At 49.5% G+C, this 23,174-nt stretch overlaps 1 protein-coding gene across 1 annotated transcript; it reads left to right on the top strand.

The window, feature by feature from the left end:
• The first annotated feature begins 1,789 nt into the window (after window positions 1-1,789).
• LOC128791789 (putative neutral ceramidase C) lies at window positions 1,790-20,118 on the top strand. The gene is made up of 22 exons (XM_053949680.1): window positions 1,790-2,082; window positions 3,240-3,607; window positions 4,561-4,697; window positions 6,142-6,230; window positions 6,586-6,735; window positions 7,675-7,851; window positions 8,189-8,316; window positions 8,712-8,789; window positions 9,273-9,393; window positions 10,087-10,212; window positions 10,511-10,597; window positions 12,121-12,225; window positions 12,328-12,409; window positions 12,723-12,838; window positions 13,869-13,963; window positions 14,805-14,844; window positions 15,680-15,775; window positions 16,259-16,354; window positions 16,940-17,089; window positions 17,847-17,906; window positions 18,472-18,560; window positions 19,417-20,118. Exons 3-22 carry the CDS (start codon window positions 4,571-4,573, stop codon window positions 19,604-19,606), a joined length of 2,202 nt encoding a protein of 733 aa, XP_053805655.1. The 5' UTR covers window positions 1,790-2,082; window positions 3,240-3,607; window positions 4,561-4,570; the 3' UTR covers window positions 19,607-20,118.
• Window positions 20,119-23,174: the final 3,056 nt, after the last annotated feature.

Below are 23,174 nucleotides of genomic sequence, written 5' to 3'. Positions count from 1 at the left end.
TGATTCCAAGATGATGGAAGGAGCAGATGTTGCAAGGTTTGGGAGCAGACAGGGCTCCCATAATTTGGCTTTCAGCAGCAGCAGCAGCTCAGCCCCTGCTGGCATGGGTGGACATAGAGCAGCCCACCTTGTTCATTTTATGACCATTTCCCCCCCCCCCCAAAAAAAAAAAACAAAACAGTGGGACTGAATTTGGATCTGCCAAGTCTGCATTGCTGTTTTTGAGGTTTTCCCAGTTTTGTGCCAGAGCTTTTTACCTTGGCATGTGCTGCTTGGCTCCTCCTGGGAGCGATGCTTCCCTGGGCTCTCCCACATCCCAGGGAAGTGCACTGTCCCTGGGGCTGCTGCTGCAGCTTCTGATGAGGAATAGCAAAATATTCTGTATTTGAGGTGAAGCTTTCATCCCTGGAGAGATTTAAGGCACATCACCTGGGGAATTTTGGGCTGTTCACAGGTCTGGCCATAAATTATCAGCAGCAAAATGTCACCATGATTTTCCAGAAGGGCAGGAGAGTTCTTGCTCTTGAGGCAAGGCAAGGGAGGGTGGGGAAGGAAAGGCGAGGCACCCCAGGACAACATTTTAATTGCATTTGTTAGGTATCCCTTCGGTTCAGCTGTCACTCAGTGACCTGTGCAGCATTTTGAGTTCAGAAACTGCAATTGCTCCAACTTTGCTACCTTTTCCTTCAACCTGCCCTTCCTAAACTCTCCATGTGCGTGGTTTCCAGCAGGAAAGTCACCTTTTGCCACCACAAAGTGAGCTGCTGCTTGGAGTAGGGGTGTGTGTTTTGACCAGAGAGGAAAATGCACGTGGTGTTGGGATTTTCACGTAAATCAGCTTTGGGGTGCCCTTGCCAAACCCTGGCAGGGTTCTTGCTGTCAGCTCTGTGCAAACACTTTTATCTCCTGCCACTCTGAGCCCCAGCAGAAAGGACTTTGGCCATTTTCTGTTAAATAAACAACATTATGTAAGAGGCCTTTTCATTGCTGTGAAGGCTCTGGGGGCTGTGAGAGCTCTGAGGGCCCTCACACCCAGGATCTCAGGCTTTGGGGAAGATCTCAGCTCTGCACCAGCCACCTGCTCGTGCTGAGATAATGGTGGTTCCAATTTTCTGCTCAGGACCTGGCCACGGTGTAGCAAACAGGCTGGAATCAAGGTTTCTGTCCTGCAGGGATGAGTGAGGCCCTGACACTGGGGAGTTGCCCATCATTACAGGTGATACACAGTGGCTTCTCATAAAAAAAAAAAAAAAAAAGGATTTTTGACCCCTAGAACAAGGGGGGCAAAAGGCTTGATGCAGCCAGTTTCGGGAATCCTTCCAGGCCTTATAATTAAAAAAAAAAAAAAAAAAAAAGAAGTATTTTTTAAAGTTATTTTCAGTCTCTTCATTGCCCATCAGAAGAGTTTTTGTTTCAGGAGGTTTACAGAGAAGATTGTGGCCTGAGCATTTTGAAGAGAAGAGAAGAGTTTCGTTTTACCCAGTTAGTTTTAGTTCTACCCAGTCCCAGCTTGGATGGTTTACAGAAAGGGAGCTCTCCAAGAGACCAGGAAATGCTGGTTTTAAAGTGAAATTTGGGTGCTGTAGGAAAGGGCCACTTCTCTGAAATTATCTGGTCTTGCTCAGGAGGGATGAGGAACTGAAAATGAGGAGAGGAAAGGGAAGCAAATGCTTAATGGGTTTATATTTCAAAGCCAATTTTCTTAATTAATTTTATTTTTCCCCTATAGAGGTAGTTTGAATCCTCTTTCTTAATGATTTGGAGGTTCACTGAGGAAAGAAATGCACATTTGGCCACCTGTGTTGAGTGGTTTCCCTTCTGTCAGCTTTGCCTGATTCCTTCAGTGGATCCATGAATCCCGAGTGGGTTTGAACACTTCTCCTGTTGAGGATGAAATCCCTGTGCTGTTTTTGCAGCCCCTGGGGAGGTCACAGAGTGCAGTCCTGTGGTAGCAGTGATGGGGAGGAACCTTTTCTCAGGAGGATGAAGATTGTAAAGAAAACATCGCTTTCTTTAGACTCATTTGGCACAAAATGGCACCAGGAAGAAGCTGGAGGACTCCTGGTCTTGGGAAGGAGGATGGTCTGTGGGAACTTTTCACCTTCCTCACATTTCCACAGGCAGGAAGGCATTCAGAGAGATCTACCAAGCCCTTAGCACTTAAGCTGAGGTCTTTGCAGCCCAGAAAGTGCCTTTTCTGTGCCAAAAAGCTCCCTGCTTCTGCAGTTCTGGGCCTGGGCACAGTCACGTCACCTGGGGGAGATGGGGAGCTGTGGGTCCCCAGAACCTCAACAGGAAAACAATGTGAAATATTCCTCAGGGCATGCTTTGAGCTGTCACCAGTCTTCTTTCCCCTCCTCCACCCCAGCCACAGGTGGTTACAGAGCCACTTTCCCTCAGCTGTTTGCATTTTGTGGGCTGAGGCTGGCAGGACTCTCCATCACAAGAACAATTCCTTAAAACTCAATCTCTAATCAGCTCCAGCAAATATATATCACCTGCAGGAAGAGCTCTTGCTCTTGCCCAGCCTGTTCCTGGCTCATCTCTGTGCCAGCAGCTCGCCCATGCCAGCAGAGCAGCTGCTCTGTGGTTTTGCCTGGCCCCTCCAGTTCCCCCCAAGGCTTTGGGATGCACTTTGGGACCCAAACATTCCCAGGAGCACAGCGGTGCCTGGGGAGATCTGCCAGCCCACATGGCTGCTTCCAGGGCCTGCAGGTTCCTTGGGAATCACAGCCAGGAGATAAGGTATCAGGAAATCTTGGTTCTCCCCACCAGCCAGTCCAAAAATCACTGGAGCCAAAGGGCAGCGCTGAACGTGACCTTGAAGCGCTGACGCAGCCGTTGCCTGGAATGTTAACCCTTGGATCAGGGATGCACTGTAGGAAAGGTGATGGAAGCTCTTTTCCCTTCCCTGAGAGGGGAGGCAAAATGCCAGAGGTGCTGCCAGCTTTTAATTCCCACCACAATGCTGGAGGGAGAAACGGCTGGGGCTGGTTGGGACTTCCCTCTTGCTGCACCAACATCTGAGGGTGTGATGGGTCCTGTCACTTTGGGGAAAGGCAAAGTGCCAAAAGCCTTTGGATAAAGCTATTTGAGCAGCTGGAGAATTTATCCAGGCCTAGCTGGGACTTGAAACAGGTGGGGAAAAAAAAAGGTGGGTTTTAACAAATGAAGTTTTTGTTAAATAGAAATGCATTAATAAAAGTGTTTTACACTTAAAATACAATTGTGTTTCCAAGTTCTTCTAGTAGAGCGTGGAAACCCTGAGCACTGAACTTCCATGAGAATCAGGAGTCACATCTAGCCACCATTCCACAGGCTGCACCAAGCTGTGATGAGGCAGAGGAGAAAAAAACATCCCCAAATTCCTCGAGCAGCAGAGCTGAGCAGTGCACTCCTGGAAAGGTTATTTTGGGAGAGGGAGCTGCTGCCTGCAGCTTAACAGAAACACACTGGGGAAAAACCTTCCATCACCTCCTTGTGGGATTCAAATTATTGATTGGTTTCTCCTTATCTTGTGCCACGCTTGACTCACGGGGTTACTCAGCAAGAATTTTCCAACTGAACTTTCCAGCTGGGAGCTGCTGGGACGGGTGAGAGAGCTCAGGTAGGATCGGGGTTTGTAGCTTGCAGTGCTTTTGGGGCAGTTTGATCAGCGGGGTGGTGAGGAGTGTGGGTGTGTGTGATGCTGATGTGTTTCAGGCTGGGGCTGGGATAGTTCTGGACGGCTCAGGGTGCCTGGCAGCCAATGCCACGCTCAGGCAACAAAGAGGGCAGGAAACCTGTAACTTGAGATTTGTTGTCGCTACAATATTTGCTCTGTGAAATTCAGCCCTGACCACGAGTGCTGTAGCAGAAGAAGCTGATAAGAGAGGTCACCTGGAGCAAGTCTGAGTGACCACTTGGCTCTCTGCTGATGTCGTTTATCACTGCAACCTTTTCAGGAGCATAAGTGCTCATTCCAGCAGTTGTTTCCTGCGGGTTCATTGTTTCCAGGGCACATTCCCTGTGAGGAATAGCCTGCAGGCAGGGGCTTCACCAGAGCTGGCAAATGTTACTGCCAGGAGAATCAGATTCTCTGCCTCATTCTTCCCTCTCTAATCGCAATAATCACAGACTGGTATGGGTTGGGAGGGACCTTGAAGCTGAGATTCCTAAATTGATGTTTATTATGGTGACAGTATTATCTTCTGCTGTGCTCTGAGCTTCAGCATCTCCTAGAGCCACTCAGAGAACAGAGGATCTGGTGGAATATTGTGGGGTTTATTGCCAGATCTCTTCAGAAGGGTGAGCAAAATGTCTTAGGAGACACAGGGTCGGGAATTTGGGTGCTCTCCCTGTCCTGTCAGGCCTGGTGTTAGGGGGCGATTGCTGCCAGCAGGAGACACATTTTTGTCATAAGCTGAAATAGAAATCTCCACTTCCCATCCTTCTCTGTGCTGCTGCCGTCTCTGACGCTGGGCTGGGGGACACAGACAGCTCTCTGAGGGTGGGGTGTGAGCTCTGGGTGGGATGTGTCCCTCACTGGGATGTCCCACGGGCTCCTTTCTGCTCCCACAGTGCCCCCACCATGCCTGGAAAGAGGTCCAAGTGCTCCTTCTCCCGGCTGGAGGTGATCCTGATCGCGTGCCTGGTGCTGATGATCTCCCTCACCGTGGTGCTCCTGGTCCTGCACTTCCTCACCAAAAACACCAATGGCAAGTGGAGCTGTCCCAGACCCTCCAAGCCCTCTGCTCCAGGGGGTGCCCGGGGCAGGATTTAAATTAGAGGGGGACAGGTGGAGGTCTCGGGTCACTCCTGAGCTGTCACCACCACCTCTGCACGTGGTCCCTTCACCCAACCGCAGCAGCAGCTCTCTGGGCATGGATGCACGGCCCCAGGGATGGGCTGAGCTTGGCTGCAGGGATCCATCCCTTCCTTCCATCCTCCCTTCCCTCTCTGTGCCTGCTGAGAGCCTCTCACTCCCAGGATTTGACCAAGGGGTTTTACAACCCCATCACAGCCCACTGATGCCTCCAACCCCATCCCCAGGCACAGGCACGAGGGTGTCGGGAGCTGGACTCAACATCTCACCAGTGGGACCTTCCAGCTTCCAGGCTTTGGTCTCAAATTGGATGTAGTTCACATCTGGGACTCAAAACTTCATGTTTTTAGGCTGTAACATGCCTGAGTTTTGCACAAGTGATTCTCCTCTGTATCAGAGCTCTTGGGGGAGGAAGAGGATGAGGAAGGGTAGTTCTAAAAGGGTGGCTCAGTTGGCTGGTGTCATTTTAAATGAAGAAATGGCATCAGTCTGTGGCCAATGTGAGTGTTTCCCTTCTCCTGTGTTTCAAGTGACAGCCCAGGAAAGGTCAGGCTGGGAAGACGGAGCATCCCCTGATCCCAAAGCAGCTGCCTGGGGAGGGCTGTGGGAACAGAGCAAGCACACAGAAATATTTCATATTTTCCCACAGTGTTATCTCAGCCTGCAGCAATTTGTGGCTCTGGGATTTCCTGAGATGTAGATAACCTTTCTGATTGATTATGATTTGATAGCCATCCATGGCTTTTCTTCCACGGGTTTGCCCATCCTGGAAGGATTTCTGCACCTTCCTGGTGGTTGGGGTGAGAGAGACCTTTTCCTCACCATTTGTCTGGAAATCACTGCTCAGAACTGCTTTTCCCCTCTCTGAGCTTCAGCTGGCTCTGCTGTGATTTTCTGGGGGAAGACCAAGGCATCACTGGACACAGGATGTGTTGGATGTGCCCTTCTCTCTTGCCGAGTCCTTTCCCATTAGCTCCTGACACACCATCCCTTTTTTCTTACCACTGCTGAGCTGAATTGTCTGTGTCAAACAGCACCTGGACCTGGCTCCTGCATGGTACTGGTGGGCTTGGAGGGTTTAACTGGGAATGCTGGGCTGCTTCCCCCTCGCTGTGCATCACCACCCATCTGACACAGTCCAGTGTCCCCTCTGGACAGCTCCCTGGGTGGTTCTTCATGCCTGCTCCACCCTCTGCCACCCCAGAGGCCTTCACAGCCTCGGCACATTGAGATCCCGCTGGAAATCCACTCAGAGCACTCAGCCAGAGCCCTTTGGCCTCTCTTGCCCCCGGTTCTGCTCGCTCCTGTGTCCACTGATCTGCCATTTGCTGTTACAGATTGCACCAACAACGTAGCGGAAGAGGCAAAGTACTTGGTGGGTGTTGGCAGAGCTGACTGCACGGGGCCTGTGGCACAGGTCCCCCTGGTGAGTTGGGGGAATTCCTCATGGGGGTGGCGAAACACTGATTTTTCATCCTTTGGGAGTATTTTTTTTTTGGCAGGATTTCTGGTTTAGAGCCTCTGCCTTGCCAAATGTGTGTCACCTTCAAACACAAGTTGAAATTTCCTTGAGGTTTGGAGCAACGTGGGCTGGTGGGGGGTTGGAAGGGGGGTTGGGAGGAGATGGGCTTTAAGGCCCCTTCCAAGCCCAACCATTCCACGGAATGCGGGGCAAGACAGAGCTGCAGCTCGGAGTTGTTGAGTGACCCCTGGGCAAATCTGCTCAGGAAAAGCAGAGGAATAAATGGCTCAGTGTTTCTGATGGAGCTCCTCTCCTGCAGATGGGATATGCCAACCCCGACCAGGTGGGTGGGGGGCTCCTCTCACGCCTCTACAGCCGAGCCTTCATCGTGGCAGAGCCTGAGGGCTCCAGACGCGTCGTGTTTGTCAGCGCCGACATCGGGATGGTGTCCCAGAGAGTCAGGCTGGAGGTACGGGGCTGCAAAGGAGGGGCTGGGAGCAATCCTTTGGGATTTCCTTGGGGTGATGCTGTGTCTCTGCTGGAGAAGAGCTTTGGGCCCCTCAGCAAATGAGGCTGGACTTTGCTCGCTCTTCTCTTAGTGGGAGAATTACCAGGAGTTCATTGGAATCACAAATACATTATCATGGTGCCTCTAGTGCAGCACAGGAGGGAGGGAGGTGTGGGAATCGGAAAAACAGAAACTTCCACGGCCATGGAAGGGTTTGATCTGCAGCCTTGGGAGAAGCTTGGATTGATGTAAAAATACAACACACAGATATTAAGCAGAAAAACCATAAACTTATGTTTCTATAGTTGTAAGTAAGAATATGCCTTAGGTAAGTGAGAACCTGCATTGATAAGATGGTGAAGGGTTTAAATGTAGGGGTGTGGTTGTATGGAATAAGCTGAGAGTTTAGAAGTTATAATAGAAGCATTTGTGTATAAGTGTGACAGAAGCCTATTGGGCAAAAGTACCCACAGTGCAGCAGAAGTGAGTAAAGGTGACAGGTTAGAAAAGCAAAATAAGCCTTGTGGCAGTCCTGTATTGCCTCGTAACGAAGAACTTGTGACTGCTTTGAGCTATGGCAGACTGCCTGCTCCTCTAAAATCTCACAGCCTCTGAGACTGATGTTTATCTGAGCAATAAATGGTTCTTAGCCCAAAAATAGTCCCATCCCTTCATTACAAAGTGGTGACAATGATAGGGAGGTGCTGGAGAACTGTAGATCCTCCTGGGATGTTCTGGGATGCGCTTTGAGTTGGATATAAGGGTCTTTTACTAGATATTCCGATTCTGAGCCTTCTGCCAAGTCAACAGCTACAACCTTGTTGTTGTGCCAGGCAGAAGGAGAAGAGTGAGGAGGGGGATGGATGGTTGGGGTTTTTAGGAGCACCTCCTCCCCCTCAGGTGCTGAAGCAGCTGCGGAGCAAGTACGGCGAGCTGTACCGGCAGGACAACGTCATCCTCAGCGGGACCCACACGCACTCAGGGCCTGGAGGGTACTTCCAGTACACCCTCTTCTGGATCACCAGCAAGGGGCTCGTCCAGCCAGCCCTCAGCTCCATCGTGAATGGCATTGTGAAGGTCGGTGTCACCCAGTTCAGCGTGTTGGTGCCCGGCACAGCTCTGGCAGTGGTGTTTGGGGTGGCAGCTCCACGTGGCACAGCCTGCTTTGAGGTGGGCTTGCTTGTTTGCAGCTCAAAAAGCAGGAGCTTTGAGCCCTTTCTTCAGAGACAGCTGTTGGTAGTTCAAAAATGTTGTTTCAATTTTTGAGAATTTTAGATGAGTTTAGGAAAAAATGCCAAACAAACAAGCACCCCCAAATTCCAAGAAAGGGTTGGGGATGGACAGGGAGGGAAAGAGTTTTTCCAGATAACCTCTCACGTGCCTTACAGACTGATAGTCCCTGTCTGCTTTGCAGAGCATAGATATTGCCCATGAGAGCATGAAGAAAGGAAGGCTCTTTATAAACAGAGGCACGGTAGAAAACAGCCAGATCAACCGGAGCCCTTTCTCCTACCTCGCGAACCCGGAGTCCGAGCGGAACAGGTAAAATCTCCCCAGGCAGGAGAATAAATTAACTGCTTGAAAAGGGCTTGGAAGCTGCAGTTGTCCTCTCCAAGCATGAGGAATCGGTCAAGGATGCGACCTTGTGCTTTATTTAACAAATAAGGAGTCAGAGGGCATTAAAGTGCTGTCCCTGGTGCATGAATTTGGGTTACCTCCATTCCCTGGAGGAGCAGTGCCTGAGGACAGCGACAGCCACAGCTCTTCCCTTGCCTTCCCAGCTGGTTCCAGATGCTTCTCTAAGGCCTTGCTGCGTGCTGGTCGTACCTGGAATGACCTTTTCACATCCTTGTTCAGCCCAGTGAGGATTTAACCTGCCAGAGGATTGGAGCACAGCCCTGACTTTGACGGGATTTCCCTGCTTTGTTCCCATCCAGGTATTTGTCTAACACGGATAAAGAAATGGTGCTGTTGAAGATGGTAGATGAAGATGGACATGAGCTAGGCCTTATCAGGTACTGACCACCAGAGCAGCAGGTTTTTCTCCAAACCCTCATTATTTTTTGTAGGAATGAAGGTGTTCCTTTTTTCCCCCTTTTTTTTTTTTTTTACATCACTGACTCCTCCTTGTTCCTTTGAATATAAAAATCTCTGCAAAATATAATTCTCTGGGTTACTGCAAGAGTCAGTTCAGGTCTGAAGGAGATCTTGGTGGCCCTGAAAATGACAGTGACAAATTCTTGTCAGGCCTCAAGGCCTGGATTGTTACAGCCATGAGCCCCCTGCTTAGGAAGGGGCAGGATGGGAATACTCTGTTCTTGTTAATCCATCCCTAAGCACCACAAGTCTCTGTGTGTATTCTCCCAAAGAAAATTCCCCCAAATTGGGAATAGGAAAATTCAATAGGATTGAACAGGTCAATGGTCCTTGCATGGGGTGAACAGAGCATTTTCACTTTTTTCATTTCACTTTAATTTCATTTTTTGACCCCTCCTCAGCTGGTTTGCTGTGCACCCAGTGAGCATGAACAACTCCAACCAGCTGGTGAACAGTGACAACGTGGGCTATGCCTCCTACCTGTTTGAGCAGGAGAAGAACAAGGGAATGCTCCCTGGAGAGGTGGGAGCACCCAAAGGAAAGGGGGAAACAGGGCTGGGACGGGGAGGGGTGAGGTGGGACAGCAGGGCAAACACAGGAACACAATGATTGAGGTGAATGCTTTGATTTTTTTCCTTTTTCAGAAGGGAAATTGGAAGGGGTATTAATGACATTCCAAACTAGTAATTGGTGGCAGTTATTCAGACTTGAGGAATATCTCACATTTATTTTGATTAAAATCTGGGGAGGTTGTGGTTGCCTCATCCCTGGAAGCGTTCAAGCCTTGAGCAACCTGGGAAGTGTCCCTGCAGTCAGTTCCAATAGTTCTCACCTTGTAAATCAGTCGTGGTGAACACCTGGAAGGGGAAAAAAATCCTGTGCAAGGTGCTCCAATGACCCATAAACATCTGATCAGCAACATGAGAAGCTGGGGAGAGCTGAGGTGGAAGAGGGGGAGGAGGAAATACTGTCAGCACACCAAGCTGGGGTGAAGTTTATCTCTTTTTCCTGAAATGGCATCATGTGCATCCAATTGTCCCCTGCTCTTCCTGCCCTACCTCTTGGGATGTGCCTAAACCCCCGTTGCAGAGCTCCCAGTGACTTTGGGAATAAGCCAGAGTCCTGCTTGGCGAGCACAGCAGCTGCGGGGAGAGCTGCACGTGGGCTTTGCAGCTTTCCCTGCAAGGCACTGCAAGGCTCCTCTGGCCTTGGCAGGGCTCTTTTGTGGCCGCCTTTGCCTCCTCCAACCTGGGAGATGTGTCCCCCAACACGCATGGCCCCTTCTGCGCCAACACGGGCGAGTCGTGTGACAACCCCCAGAGCACCTGTCCCGTCGGAGGGGTGAGTGTGACCCCCCTGTCCCCCGCTCTGCAGGGCCCCCTGCTTGACCACTGTGCACGGGGAGGGCACTAAAAGTTAAAAATTGCCTCTTTTTGGACTGTCCTGGATGCCGCTTCCAGGAATTACCTGTGCTTTGTCCCTCACGCACCCGATTTTTCACCCCAAATTTGAGTGTAGCAACCCTGTGCCTAATTTTGATGTGGCCTGCAAGAAGCCCTCAGTTCCCACAGCCTGACAAGCACCTGGCAGTGCCAGATGCTCTCCATGGTCACTGATCACCAAATAAATTTCCCAACAGGCAGCCATGTGCATGGCTAAGGGGCCCGGGAAGGATATGTTTGAGAGCACCAGGATTATAGGGCAAAATATCTACTTGAAAGCAAAGGTAAGGGATATTCTGCTTTCTGAGTGTCTGTGAGTGCTGCTAAGACAGGAATTCATGCTCATTTCAACAACTTGATGAGCCTTATGGATCCCTTCCCTCTGGATGTTCCATATTCTATCTTCTGTCTCCTATATTCCATATTCTATCTATCTTGTACCTGCTTTGGTGAATGTTTGTAGATTCAAATTACTCCAAAGTTCCTTGATTTTGTTTTTAATGGGTAAATGAGCTCTGCAACCAGCTGGTGATGTCTCTGTCTACTGGGATCAAGAGGACCTCAAAGCCTGGAATTTGTTAGGCTTAGGACAGTGTAGGAAATCTGAATGGTAGTGAAAAATTTCCTCAGGGAGAACACATCTGATTAGAAACCTGAATTTAGACTGGACAACACATATTTTTATTTAGGTACATCCTCGCAGGTGTTGTCATTTGAAAATGTTGGTTTGGTGGTTCTGATCTCAGTGTTCCTCACTGGGATAGAATGAGGATGTCCCCTCTTATCTCCCTCCTTCCCATTCATCTCAAAGGCACCATGATGGGAAAAATCCTCCTGGGAGAGCTCAGAGACACCACCACACACCACTTGTTGGGCCAGTTTGGCATCACATTCCCAAACTGACACAAATGTGAGGTAAAAAGTGTGGCTGAAACCCCCACAGAGGATGCTCCCCTTGCTCTGCTTGGGCCTGCATTTCCTCAGCCCTAAGGGTTCCCTTTTGTCATCTGTGGGCTCTGAAGTCACCCTGGACTGAATTTGCTGGTTCCCCTCCCGTGTGATGTGCGTGCAAGGAGAGCTTTTGGCAGCATTTCAGGGACAGGAGCTTGTAGGAACTGGAGCGTGTCCAGCACAGGAGGGGGAGCAGGAGGCTTGGTGGTGGCTTTTCCTCTGCTTCTGCAGAGGCTGTGCCCTGAAGTCACTCCAGGCTGATTGTGCCTCTGTCCCCAGTCCAAGAGTGCTGGTGTGTACATCAAACACAGGGGAAAACCACTGCTGTTGTCTTTAACACCTCAGACTCCTGGCCTTCCAAGGCTGTGCCCTCAGCTCCTTCCAGGAATGTCATTAAACCTGTATAACTTCTGGCAACCTTTTCCCATGGGCCGACCTGAGGCTGGAAAACCATTCCCTGAGGGGCTAAGTGTGTGTAGTAAATCCCTTCAGCTGGCAGGGGTGCAGTAAATACGTGCAGCACTTTGAGGCAGTGAGTAGAGCAAAACGCTTCATTCTCACGGGAAACGTTTTTTCTGCTTGGCCTAAGATGTGAGAAATGCCAAGAGATGGCAACCAGGGGAAGGGAATTGCCATCCTGCTGAAATAGGGGCATGTTTCAGCTGCAAAAGAGAAGTGTCCTCCCTCCCTGAGACAGAGCTTGCAGGGCTCGGGGGTGACAGAAACAAAGGGACTTGGGAATTACAGATTTACGCCTGGAAGAGGCCCTGGGAAGGTGGAATGAGGAAATTACCCATACGGCTCTTCCTGACTGCTTGTCCCACAGGGATTTTTTCCCCCCTCATGTGTCCCTTAGGAGCTGTATGAAAAAGCCTCCCAGGAGGTGACAGGACCCCTGAGCACAGCCCACCAGTGGGTGAAGATGAGCAACGTGTCCGTGGAGCTCAACGCCACACACACGGTGAGAGCAGGAGGAAACGCCCTATTCCCGCAGCAGCACCTGCCACCATGAGGGAACATGGGGTTTGTCTCTTTTTCCTTCTCTTCCCCCCTTCTGATTTAGGTTAAAACCTGCAAACCAGCCCTGGGGTACAGCTTTGCTGCGGGGACTATTGACGGAGTGGGGGCTTTCAACTTCACCCAAGGTAATTTGGGGGCAGACCCCAATGGGGCATCCCCAGATGGACTGAAAGCCCTGGAGTTGCTTCTCAGCATCCAAAGGGGTGGTTTTTGGGGAGGTGGAGAAAACCTCCTCACAGGTTTGTCTGTGTCCATTTGGGAAAAAGATATGGCCACGCCCTGGAGGAAGGAGAGCAAGGGATGGGATGGGGATGAGCGAGAAGAGAGAGCTGGTTTGGGACTGTCCTGCTCATTTGTCCTCATTACCTGGGAGCAGGGAGTGTCTGAGAGCTGCCGGGGCAGCTGAGGAACAGAGTTTAAAGATGTTTCCCCCTCAAGGCTCAGTTGAAGGGGACCCATTTTGGGATCAAATCCGGGACCAGCTTCTGGGAGAGCCGTCGAACGAAACCAAAGCCTGCCACAAACCCAAGCCCATCCTCTTCAACACGGGAGAGGTAAGGACACACCTGTCTGTGCCCTGGGGAGTGCAGGGATCGCTGGGCTGGGATCACAGATCCAAATCCCTCCTGGGTTTGTCAGGGAGCTCCAGGCAATGTCTGTGATGTCTGGTGAAGAACAAGGAGGGAGCACGGGCTGCATGGGCTCTGCAGAGCTGCTGCTCTGTCGATCCCAGCCCACACTCAGGGCATGGCTTGGCATTTTCTGAGCTCTCCCCAAATCCTGCTTTACAACTCTAAATGGAAATCGCTGCCCCTTTTCCCACCTGATGCTCCCTTGGCACTGAGGCAAACGCTGCCGTGCAGAGGGATCACGTCCAGGGCTCTTCAGAGCACTGAAACGAGGCCATCTGGGTAAGGAAATTCATTGTTATTCCTTTCACCAGCCTCGTTAAAGGCTTCCCTGCTGTCACTTCGTGTTCAATCAGCTCCTCACCTCAGCTCTCCCCAAAAGACACCCCAGCTCCCCCAGCCTCCTCCTCTACGCAGGATGGTGTTACTGAGAGTAAATTACACTTTATTCTTAGGGCTTTAGCACATTTTAGGGAAGCTCTGGCAGGTTTCCTGCTTCTGATGTGCTTCACAAGCTTTTGTCATTCATGTTTTGCCCCCAGCAAATTGCTCCTCAGAAAAAAAAAAAAAACAAACAAACAACACCTTTTTGGGCTTGCTGGAGTGGGATTTTTTTTTCTCCTCATCAATCCCAATTCTCTCCTTTTTCCATGCAGGTGAGGGGTTTCTAGGTACTACCCTGACCTTCTTTACCCACTTTGCCTAAAGCTGCCCCTCTTGGCAACCTTATTTAGGGTTTTTTTGCCTTACCTATAGTGTTTACTTGTGCCTTATGGTCAGACATCATATGAAGGTAAAACACCTTCTCACGTGTTTCACAAATAAATTGTATTTACCAGTAAATTCACAGAATAAATTCATCTGCCTGGTTGATGACTGTGGAAGGAAAACACCTCAGATTATTTGTTTTGCTACGAAACCAGAGTATTCATATGCACTTTTTCCTCCCTCTCAGATGACTTGGCCCCACCCCTGGCACCCAGACATTGTGGATGTGCAGATCACTGCCATCGGATCCCTGGCAATCCTTGCTGTGCCTGGGGAGTTCACGTGTGTATTCCTTGGGCTTTGCTGCATTTACTGCAGCCAGATTTCACTCAAACCTCCTGGGACAGTTCTGCCTGCAGGTAGAAAGGGGGTTAGGCTCAAAATTGTCTCCAAACTCACCCTGAGAATGATCGAGATGCACACAGGCGTCCTGAATCATTTTGGTTGTAACAAAATGCAGTTTCAAGGAAACCAAAGGAATTTGCTAACTTTGATTCTGTTTTTGGCACCACAACCGCCGCAATGATGAATTGCACTGACTGTTGGTGGTGCAGTGATGCAAATTTAAATAGGATAATGATTTATCTCTAGTACCTTTATTTCTACCCTGCCCTGGGGTGCCTCCCTGGCTGTGGTGGTGGGTGTGAAATGTTTTGAGGTCCTTTGGTTGAACTTCAGCACAGAGGCTTTTAAGGGATGTTGGGCAGTGCTGGAGCTGCTGTGGGAATTTCTGGTGGGTGCTGCAAGTCCAGCCAGCAATTCCTGCTTTAGATCCCTGCTCTCCAGAGCTCCAGGGGGGTCGGGCTCTGCTGCCAGGGAACAGGGACAGGCCAAGGGGAAACGGCCTCAAGCTGTGCCAGGGGAGGCTCAGCTTGGACAGCAGCAGGAATTTCTGCATGCAAAGGGTGCTCAGGCCTTGGCAGGGGCTGCCCAGGGAGCTTTGGAGTGCCCATCCCTGGAGGTGTCCCAGGAAGGGCTGGAGGTGGCACTCAGTGCTCTGGGCTGGGGACAAGGTGGGCACTGGGCACAGCTGGGACTCCGTGGGCTGGGAGGCATTTTCCAACCTAAAAGATTCTGGGATTCCATGATTCTGGAGCCTGACTTTGTTCCTTCCATGCCCCAGGACCATGTCTGGACGCAGGCTGCGGGAAGCTGTTAAAAGTGTGAGTTGCTGAGGTTCCCCAGAGCACAGCACATCTGGAACTTCTCTTTTCTTCGGCCTCCTCCTAGATGGGCTCACGGGGCTCGTGTCCCACAGATGTTTCCTTCTCCCATTTTCTTCAGACAGATTTTCCATCTGCTTCCTGACAGGCAGCAGAAATGAATATCCTCCCCAAAACACCAACTGCTCGGGTTTCAGTCCATTAAGCCAATTCCACAGGGATCCAGGCACAACTTGATGCCAGCAGGGGTTTGGCTCTGGGATGGAGGGGTTCAGCTCCTTAATCCCTACCAGGATTCTGCAACATGAGAACAACTGCAGGAAAAAAAAAAAAAAAAGGGCAAAAGTATTTTTTTTCCATTTGATTGACACATCCTGGCTGCAGGCTAAATAAAATCCCAATCCCAGATGCTGTCTCCACAATTCCCTGGGCCTTTCTTGTACTTATATCCCTGATTTTTAAAAGAATATACAAACATCAGCTTCCAAAAAACTCCCCTGGATTTAGTGGAATGTGAGGTCATTTGTCCGTTTTTTCTTTGGGGAGTGAATATGAGACCTTAAAAAAGGCAAATTGCACTTGTAGGTTTGCATTCCTGGGCATCCAGCCCCCTTCCCACCATAACTTTGTATTCTGTCCTGGATAATAATAACAATAACAATAATAATGCCAACTACCATAACAATAATGTTATTATTGTTATGGTAGTTGGCATTATTACTGATATATTAATTGATACATTGATATAATAATAATAATAATGACAATAATAACAACAGTATAGTTGTGCATTAAGCAGTTGTTTCCAAGGTAAGGGTTTTATTTCCCTCCTTAGGAATTTGATTCCCATGGGACACCAGGGATGAACATTGTGATTGCAGGTCTGTGCAATGTCTACACCCACTACATCACCACCTATGAGGAATACCAGGTAAGTGTTAAAAGTGGGGATTGAACCTGTCAGAGTTCAGCTTTTTGGCATCAAGGGCTAGCAATTCATGTGAAATGATGTGTGTTTAGAGTTCTTCTCCTGTGCCACAAAAATGGGCAGGGAGAACTGGGAGTGAAGGTTGGAAGAACTGGGGTTGGACGAATCCCACCCCAAAAAGTTGGAGGGGGAGGCAAGTTGCATCATAAGCCTTTAAAAGAGGGTAAAAACTGTGCTAATTGGAAGAGCAAAGAAGGTACAAACTGTGCTAACTGCAAGAGCAAAGAGGCCCTCCCTGTTTGCAACAGATTGGAGAATGAGGAGTAGCCTGAAATTGCAGCAGAAATTCTTTGGCAAGTTGTTGGGGCTGTCTCCTTATCCAAAAGGGAATAAATAACCCACTGCTGATCTTGAGCTGCTGGGATGGGATGTGCAAACCACCCAGGAGTCCTCCCAACCCTCCTGTCCCGAATTTGTCTTTTCCAGGTTCAACGATACGAGGCTGCCTCGACTATTTATGGGCCACACACCCTTTCTGCTTACATCCAGCTGTACAGGGGCCTGGCCAAGGCTATCGCTCTGGTAAGCAGCATTTCCTACATGCCACAGCCTGCTGGGGACATCTAAATCTTAAGTCAGTGGTGGTGGCTGTTCCTCACCGAGGCCACCCGACTGCTGCCCTCTCTCTTCAGAATCCACCTTGAGAAATGGTATGAAAATAATTCCTGTTATGGCGCTCTGACACCAATTGAGAAATTCTGGGGGTTTTGCAGCTCAAAATGTAGGAAATCAGTACCTCCAACCTTTCAGCATGGCCTGAAGTTGCTGCTTTTCTAACAAAAGGGAAAAAAAAAAATCTGTTTTTTTTGGTTTACCTGGTGGTTTCCATTCCCATAGTGACCATGTGAATGGGCAGGAGCAATGGGCAGGAATGTCCTGGGATGTTCTGGGGCTGGATTTTGGAGACCCCAGCAATAGGGCAGCAGGTGTCCTGCAGGGGTTGCTCTTGCAGGCAGAGCACAGCTGGAGATCCTCTGCTTTGGTTTCACGCTCACTTTATTATTCCTACAATCTGTGTGAGCAGAGGCTGGGAGGCAGAGCTGTGGTTCCTCAGGGAATCCTGGCTGTCCATGTGGATGTTTGACAAGCACATCTTCCGTCTCCCAGAATGCCACTCAGGAGCTGTCCCCTGGTCCAGAGCCCCCACTTTTCAACATAACCAACGTGACCCTGCTGCCTTCTCTCAGCACCGAGAGCGCGCCGGCCAAGAAAACCTTTGGGGATGTGCTGGAAGAAGTGAGACAAGAGTATCGAGAGGTGAGAGCTTCAGGGAGTCCCTAAAACTTGTTGGAGAAACCTTTAAACTCTCCCTCCTCACCCCACAAGCCTGTGAGTTGTGGTGCCCTCAGACCAAACAGGTCTCGTCTCTCTGGTGGGCACGGCTGAGAAGGGACAGAGCATTTCCCTGCCTGTGCCACTGTTCTGAATGGGAATAAAATGGGTGGATAAAGGGGGAAATAAAAGCCCTTCACTCAGCACAAAGCAGATTTCCCCTTCTGCTTCAAAACAAAATAGCAGTTGATTAAGTAGGTAAATATTTTACAGTGATTTTTTACAAGCAGCAATCAGGTCACCTTTGATGCCTCTGCCGTGGAATGTAAATGAAATGAAATGAAAATGTCAGAAATGGTTTTGCTTTCAATGCTCAGCATTTAGATAAGATGTTCAGAGCAAGAGCTTTCACCTCATTGCTGTCTCCTTACTCCCTGCAGTAAGGCAGGGAGGCATTCTGAAAAATCTCCCTTATTTCCTCCCTTTTTTATGGGCAGTGGTGGAGTTTATCCAGCAAGCAGGACAAGTGGAATGGCAAGGCTCCGAGCAGCAGTTCAAAGCACAAATTGCCCACTGCTGCTGCAACAAGTGAAATGATAAATAATTTAAAACAACAGCAACAACAAGCCAAGCACAAGAAAACACCACAAAACCAACCCACCCCCTAAAATACATCAAATGGCCTCTTCAAAGCATGCTCTTAATGCTCAGCCTTTAATACAACTCTCAATTTCTCCCCCAGAGAGAAGTTGCTGAAGTGACTTTTGTGGGTGCAAACCCCAGGAACTCTGCAGAGAACGCGGTAAATGTGATGGAATGATGCTGCAGTTGGGGTATTTGGGATTGATGGAATGATGCTGCAGTTGGGGTATTTGGGATTAATGGATATTTGGGTAGGATTTTTTTCTTTGCTGGGAGACCAAGGGAAGATGTGTGCTTTGGGAATTCACACCACTAGAAAGCCTTTTGGGCAACGAAGTGAATTTGGGCTGTTTATGATCTCTTTATATTATTTAAGTTGTATGTGTTAGAGGAGGCTGGTATCCAGGGCAAACTTGGTCTCTAATTTCCATCCTACCACCCTGCTGCTTAATTTTAACAAGACAAAGGAAATTAGAAAAGCACTTAATTCCATCACTCACCTTGCATAGACATTGTGACCATTCTCTTCCTACAGATAAGTTCTTCGCTTCGTTTATCAGCTTAAATCTGTGCTTTGGCAGTAAAATATAACACTTTTGCCAGTAATTCCCCCATTTGCCGGTAAAGCATGAGGAAGCCGAGTCCCTATCCAGTTTAAAGTGCCACAGAAGGTGGGGACGTGCCTGTCCCTCAGTGTCTGCCTAACTCTGGTGGTTTTATTCCAGACTGAGCATAACTTCCTGACGGTGGAGAGATACTCCAACATTTCCAGCAGCTGGCGTGTGGTGCTGAATGACGCCTCCTGGGACACCAGGTGGGTGCCCTGAGCAATTTCCCTGTCCCACAGAATCCCGGGAGTCATTCCAGTCTAACCTGAAGGGCTTCATTCCAAAGCTCCCAGCTGCAGCAGGTTAGTCTTGACCCTGCAGGTGATGCTCTCCAGAGGAGGATCAGCTCATATTTGGTGGGGTTAATTTGGCAAAACCGGTGTTCCCCTTGGCTCCAGAATCTGGAATGGAGGCTTGAAAATTTGGGAAAGGGAGGAGGAAGGGCAGGAATTACAGAAGGTTTGTGGTCCAGCTTGCTCCTAGCCTATATCCATCCCTCTGGCATACTGTGGGGATGAATAAGATGCCAAAGAGAAAACAGGAGAGACTCACAGGGAAAACTGGCCAGATGTGCTGTGCAGCATAAACAGACAACAATTTTTTAGAAGTTTGGAAGAAAGAAAAGTGAAGGGTGGAGATGTCAGCCTTCAGGAAAAATATCCACAAAGCAGCAGGGCTGGTGACACTTTTCAGGGCTGTAGGTGAATCTTCCTCGTTTCCCCAAGAAGAGCTCCCTCAGAACTAGCTGAAAAAGCCCTCGTGTCCAGATCATGTTTGGGGTTTTGAGGCTGAGCATTCTCTGTAGAGTTTTGGGGGTTGAACAGAAAGGATTCCATAAAAGAAAATAGGCTTTTGATGTGGAAATGGGTGCCAGAAGTCCTGAGCTCAATAATTACAGACTTAGTGATTTAAGTGAATATTTACCCTCTCAGTTTAGCTCTGCCCCTGCACAGGGAGGACTTAAAATACACTTCCCTGGAGTGTCTTCATCTCGTGGCACGTAGTGAGCTCCAAGGAAACGTGGATTTCCTTGCTGACTGCAGTTTTGGGCCTCTTTCCCAGGTTTTACTGGAGCAAAGGATCCCGTAGCCAGAGCAACGTGACTGTTGAGTGGCACATCCCCGCTGGCACGGAGCCCGGCGTGTACCGGCTCCGCTACTTCGGGCACTACAAGAAGAGGGTGGCCTTCTTTCGTGTCATCTCTGTCCCCTTTGAGGGCTCATCCTCAGCTTTTCGAATCACAGCTCCATAAGTGATCCCATTCCCTACAAGAGTGCGCAGGAGATTTGGTATCTGGGCTGTGCAGGGGTTGGACTTGGATGGTTCTTGTGGTTCCCCTCCAACTCCAGATGATTCCACGATTTTCTGGGAGGGTTTTTTTGTGGCTCTGGATGTCACTGCCGCCCCTTGGGTGCTGCTGGTCGTCATTTGATGTACAAAGCTCAACTTCCTGGGACGTTTTGGCTTTTCCCTGCAGCTGAGTCTCCTCATGTGTCCTCAGGCAAGTGGTTTCTGTCCTGGCCAGGCCAGGTTTCAGCTGACTCTCATTGTAATAATGATGTAAATTCCTCTTTAGTCATTAAACCTGTGCCTATTGATGGTGAATAGACTCTCCTGGAGGCAATTCGATGGAAATCAGTAAGAACTGAATTTATGAGTTAAAGCTGTGGGTGAGGCAGCCCTGAACAGACCCCAGCCTGCTTTGCTGGAGCATCAGGAAGGACCCAAGGCCAGCAGGCTCTGGCTGGATGCAGGGCCACCCAGAGTTACCTACAGGTGGGTCACCAGAAGGGCTTGTGGTCTCTCTCCAACCCACACAAGAGTTCATCCAAGCACAGCTTGGATTGCTACCATTGCAGGGTACAAGGACAGTGCCCAAACCTGTTGGCTGAAAGGGTTTCACCACACAAAAAAATGGAATTCACCACAGGAATGTAGAGGATCTTCCCAGGAGGGTTTCAGAGCTGCCTGGACAAAGCCATGACCACCCTGACCAGTGTTGGTGGCAGGTCCCTCCTGAGCTGCCTCCCATCAGCACTGCCATGGGCTGCCATAAGTGGGGACAGCTCCACAGTCCCTACATCTCTTCTGCCATCTACAAGTGGTAGAATCAGGGGCCACAGGGAGAAGAAAACATATTTCAGGTCTGGATTTAGGATTCTTGTAGGGCCTGACAGCTAAACAACTGTAAATGTTTAATAAGCTCCAATAATGTGTACCAATTTTGTATGCAATCTCCTTAATTCTTCAGAGAATCATCAATCAGATAATTTTGCCTCTCTTCAAAATCAGTATGAGAGGATGAATTATTCATTTCCAAGCAGCTGCAGTCAGCCTCAGAGCTCCCCATCCGGAGGAGCTCAAAGCAGTTGCAGTACTGAGTCAGGAAAGAGAGAGAGCTTTGAAAGAACATCACTGGGAATCAAATCCTTGGAGATGCTCCTGATGTCCTGTCCTAATAACCCCCCCAGCCACCCCACTGACAGCGGGGTTTTTATTCAGTAGGACATGTTTAGGACATGTTTAAGCAAGCCAAGCTGAATTGCACATTAAAAGATTTACCCTCTAAACCACGAACATCTGACCCCAAAAGAGAGTTTTTAGGAAGCAGTGGAGAGGGAGTGTTGAAAGCCAGAATTAGGATATCTGAAGAGTGCCTTGCACCCCAGAGCAGGTTCCCTTGTCAAACACCTCGTGTTTATTTGGCTGTCACCAGTGGGCGAAACTTAGGAGGCATTTTTTGGGGGATTTTCATCATATTTTGTGCGTAGAAAATTCTCTGGGAGAGAAGCCCTTGGTCTAATTTGCTCTGTAACAGCATCGTGGCTGTTGGCAGGCAGTGACCAGCAACCCTTTCCTGCTTTCCTACACGCTTTTTTGGGATGCTGTGCCTGGATCCAGCAGCCACTAGGTGCCAGTGCTGTTTTACACGAGAACAGGTTCGAGCCAAAGCCTAGAAAAAAAAGGAATTTTTCAGGAATTTGGGCACCTTGCCAGCTGTTAAATATAGCACTCACTACTCCTCACAGTTGCTCGTCCCTCTCCCGGGCTGCTGTCCCTGATGTGGAGCCATTTGTGCCCTGCTACGTGCTCGGGAGAAGGGCAGAATTCCACCTTTGTTTTATTTTTGTTGGCGTGGGATATAAACTATCACGAACTCGGGGAAACTTGTGTCGGCAGCCTGAGCTCCTGTGCACTCCCTCCTGCACATCCTGTCCCTTCCCAATTCATCAGCTGGATCAGGAGGAGCTAATTTGGGATCTGACCCCAGGCCCTGGGGGAGAGGGGAGAATCCTCTGCAGGCTTTGATGCAGTATTTGGGATTTGTTGGATCCTGTGGTTGTCTGAGGCTTTTTCCAGCAGCCCACAGGGGGTATTTGTGTGCAGCCTATCTTGCCAGCAGCTCTCTGGTTTGTAACATCTCCGCAACCAGGGTTGGATATACACGAGGTGGGGCTGGGGACCAAGGAATGTCACTCTTCTGAAGCTTATTCCTTAAGAAATCCCAAATCTGGATGGGCACAATCCTGTGGATAGCTGGAGCCAGGCCAGGATGAGTCTCTGGGCATGGAGAGGAGTTTGAGGTGTCCAGGGTGAGAGCAGCCCACCCCAAGCATCCCCAAGGGACAGGAGTTGGTGGGCAGGGGCTGTCTAAGCCCCCACCAGCACTTAGAAAAGGACAGCTGAGAACTGGAATTTTATCCAAGATTCAGATTTTGGGAGACACAGCAAAGAATAAAGAAGGAAGGAACATTCATCCCATCAGAGCACCATTAGTAGAACCAGGGACGGGCTGTGACCCCCAGTCAGTGACCAGCAGGGACTGGTGACCCCTCACTGGGATGTCACCTTCAAAGGTCATTTGGTTTGGGACTTTTTCCCCCCAAAAAAGGAGAAATCCAGGTAGGTATGTGATGGAGCAATGAGCTGAGGTGGGAGATTAAGCTGGGAAAAGGGAGCAATGCAAGCTCCAAGGTGAGGCAGATCCCTTTGAAAGCCACATTATCCCATGGACTGGGGGTTTCAGTGGGACACAAGAGTTTCCCTATGGGATGTCCCAGGGTCTGGCCAGCTCCAAACACAGAGTTTGGTCACCCTTAGAGATGTTTTATTCTCACTCTGCACCTCAGATGAGAGGCCCTGTGTTGTACAGACCTCCAGGAAAGCGCTGGCTGGAAGAAGGGAGATGGAAAATGCAGTTTTTGTACCCCCTGCCTTGCCACAGCCAAAGATGAGGCCATCTGCTGTTTTTTCTGGGCATTGATCTCATCACTTACACCTCAAACTTCTCTTAGAATTGGTGGTGGAGGGTGGATATGGTTTTTTGGCTTTGTCTTGCTCTCCACTGGGAGCCCACATCTTTACAAGAGAGAAATAATGCTTTCTTTAAGTTGGGCTGTGGGGTTTGAGATTCCTTGGAAAATCATCCTTGCTCTCCAAAACTGACCAGCCAGCTGCTGCTGAGCAAAGAGGGAATCTCAGTTGCGCCAGGGGGCAAATGTTACAGCACAACAGCAAATTCTCCATTGCCCTGGTTTTGGAGGAAATGAAAGCAGGACATCAGGAAAAGCTAATAAGGGAAAATAATAGAGGTGCTGGAGCCTGGAGTACAGCTGACCTCTTTGGAAGAGCAATGTCAAGCTATTTTGGCAAAATCTCTTCTGGAGTGGCAGGGAGGCCTTGGTTTGTGTTATCAGTAGCAAGGTACCAGAGCTTCCCCCATTTCTTGGGCTCAGGATGTCTCTGGAAAAGTGCAAATCCAGAACCCCTCGTCCCAGGAATTGCTGTTTCTCAGTCATTTAGCTGTGATGGTCTTCCAA

The sequence above is a fragment of the Vidua chalybeata genome, chromosome 8 (assembly GCF_026979565.1).
Source record: "Vidua chalybeata isolate OUT-0048 chromosome 8, bVidCha1 merged haplotype, whole genome shotgun sequence".
Classification (NCBI taxonomy): Eukaryota; Metazoa; Chordata; class Aves; order Passeriformes; family Viduidae; genus Vidua; species Vidua chalybeata.
The sequence above is the reverse complement of the archived record's forward strand: the minus strand, read 5'-3'. Positions and strand labels throughout refer to the sequence as shown.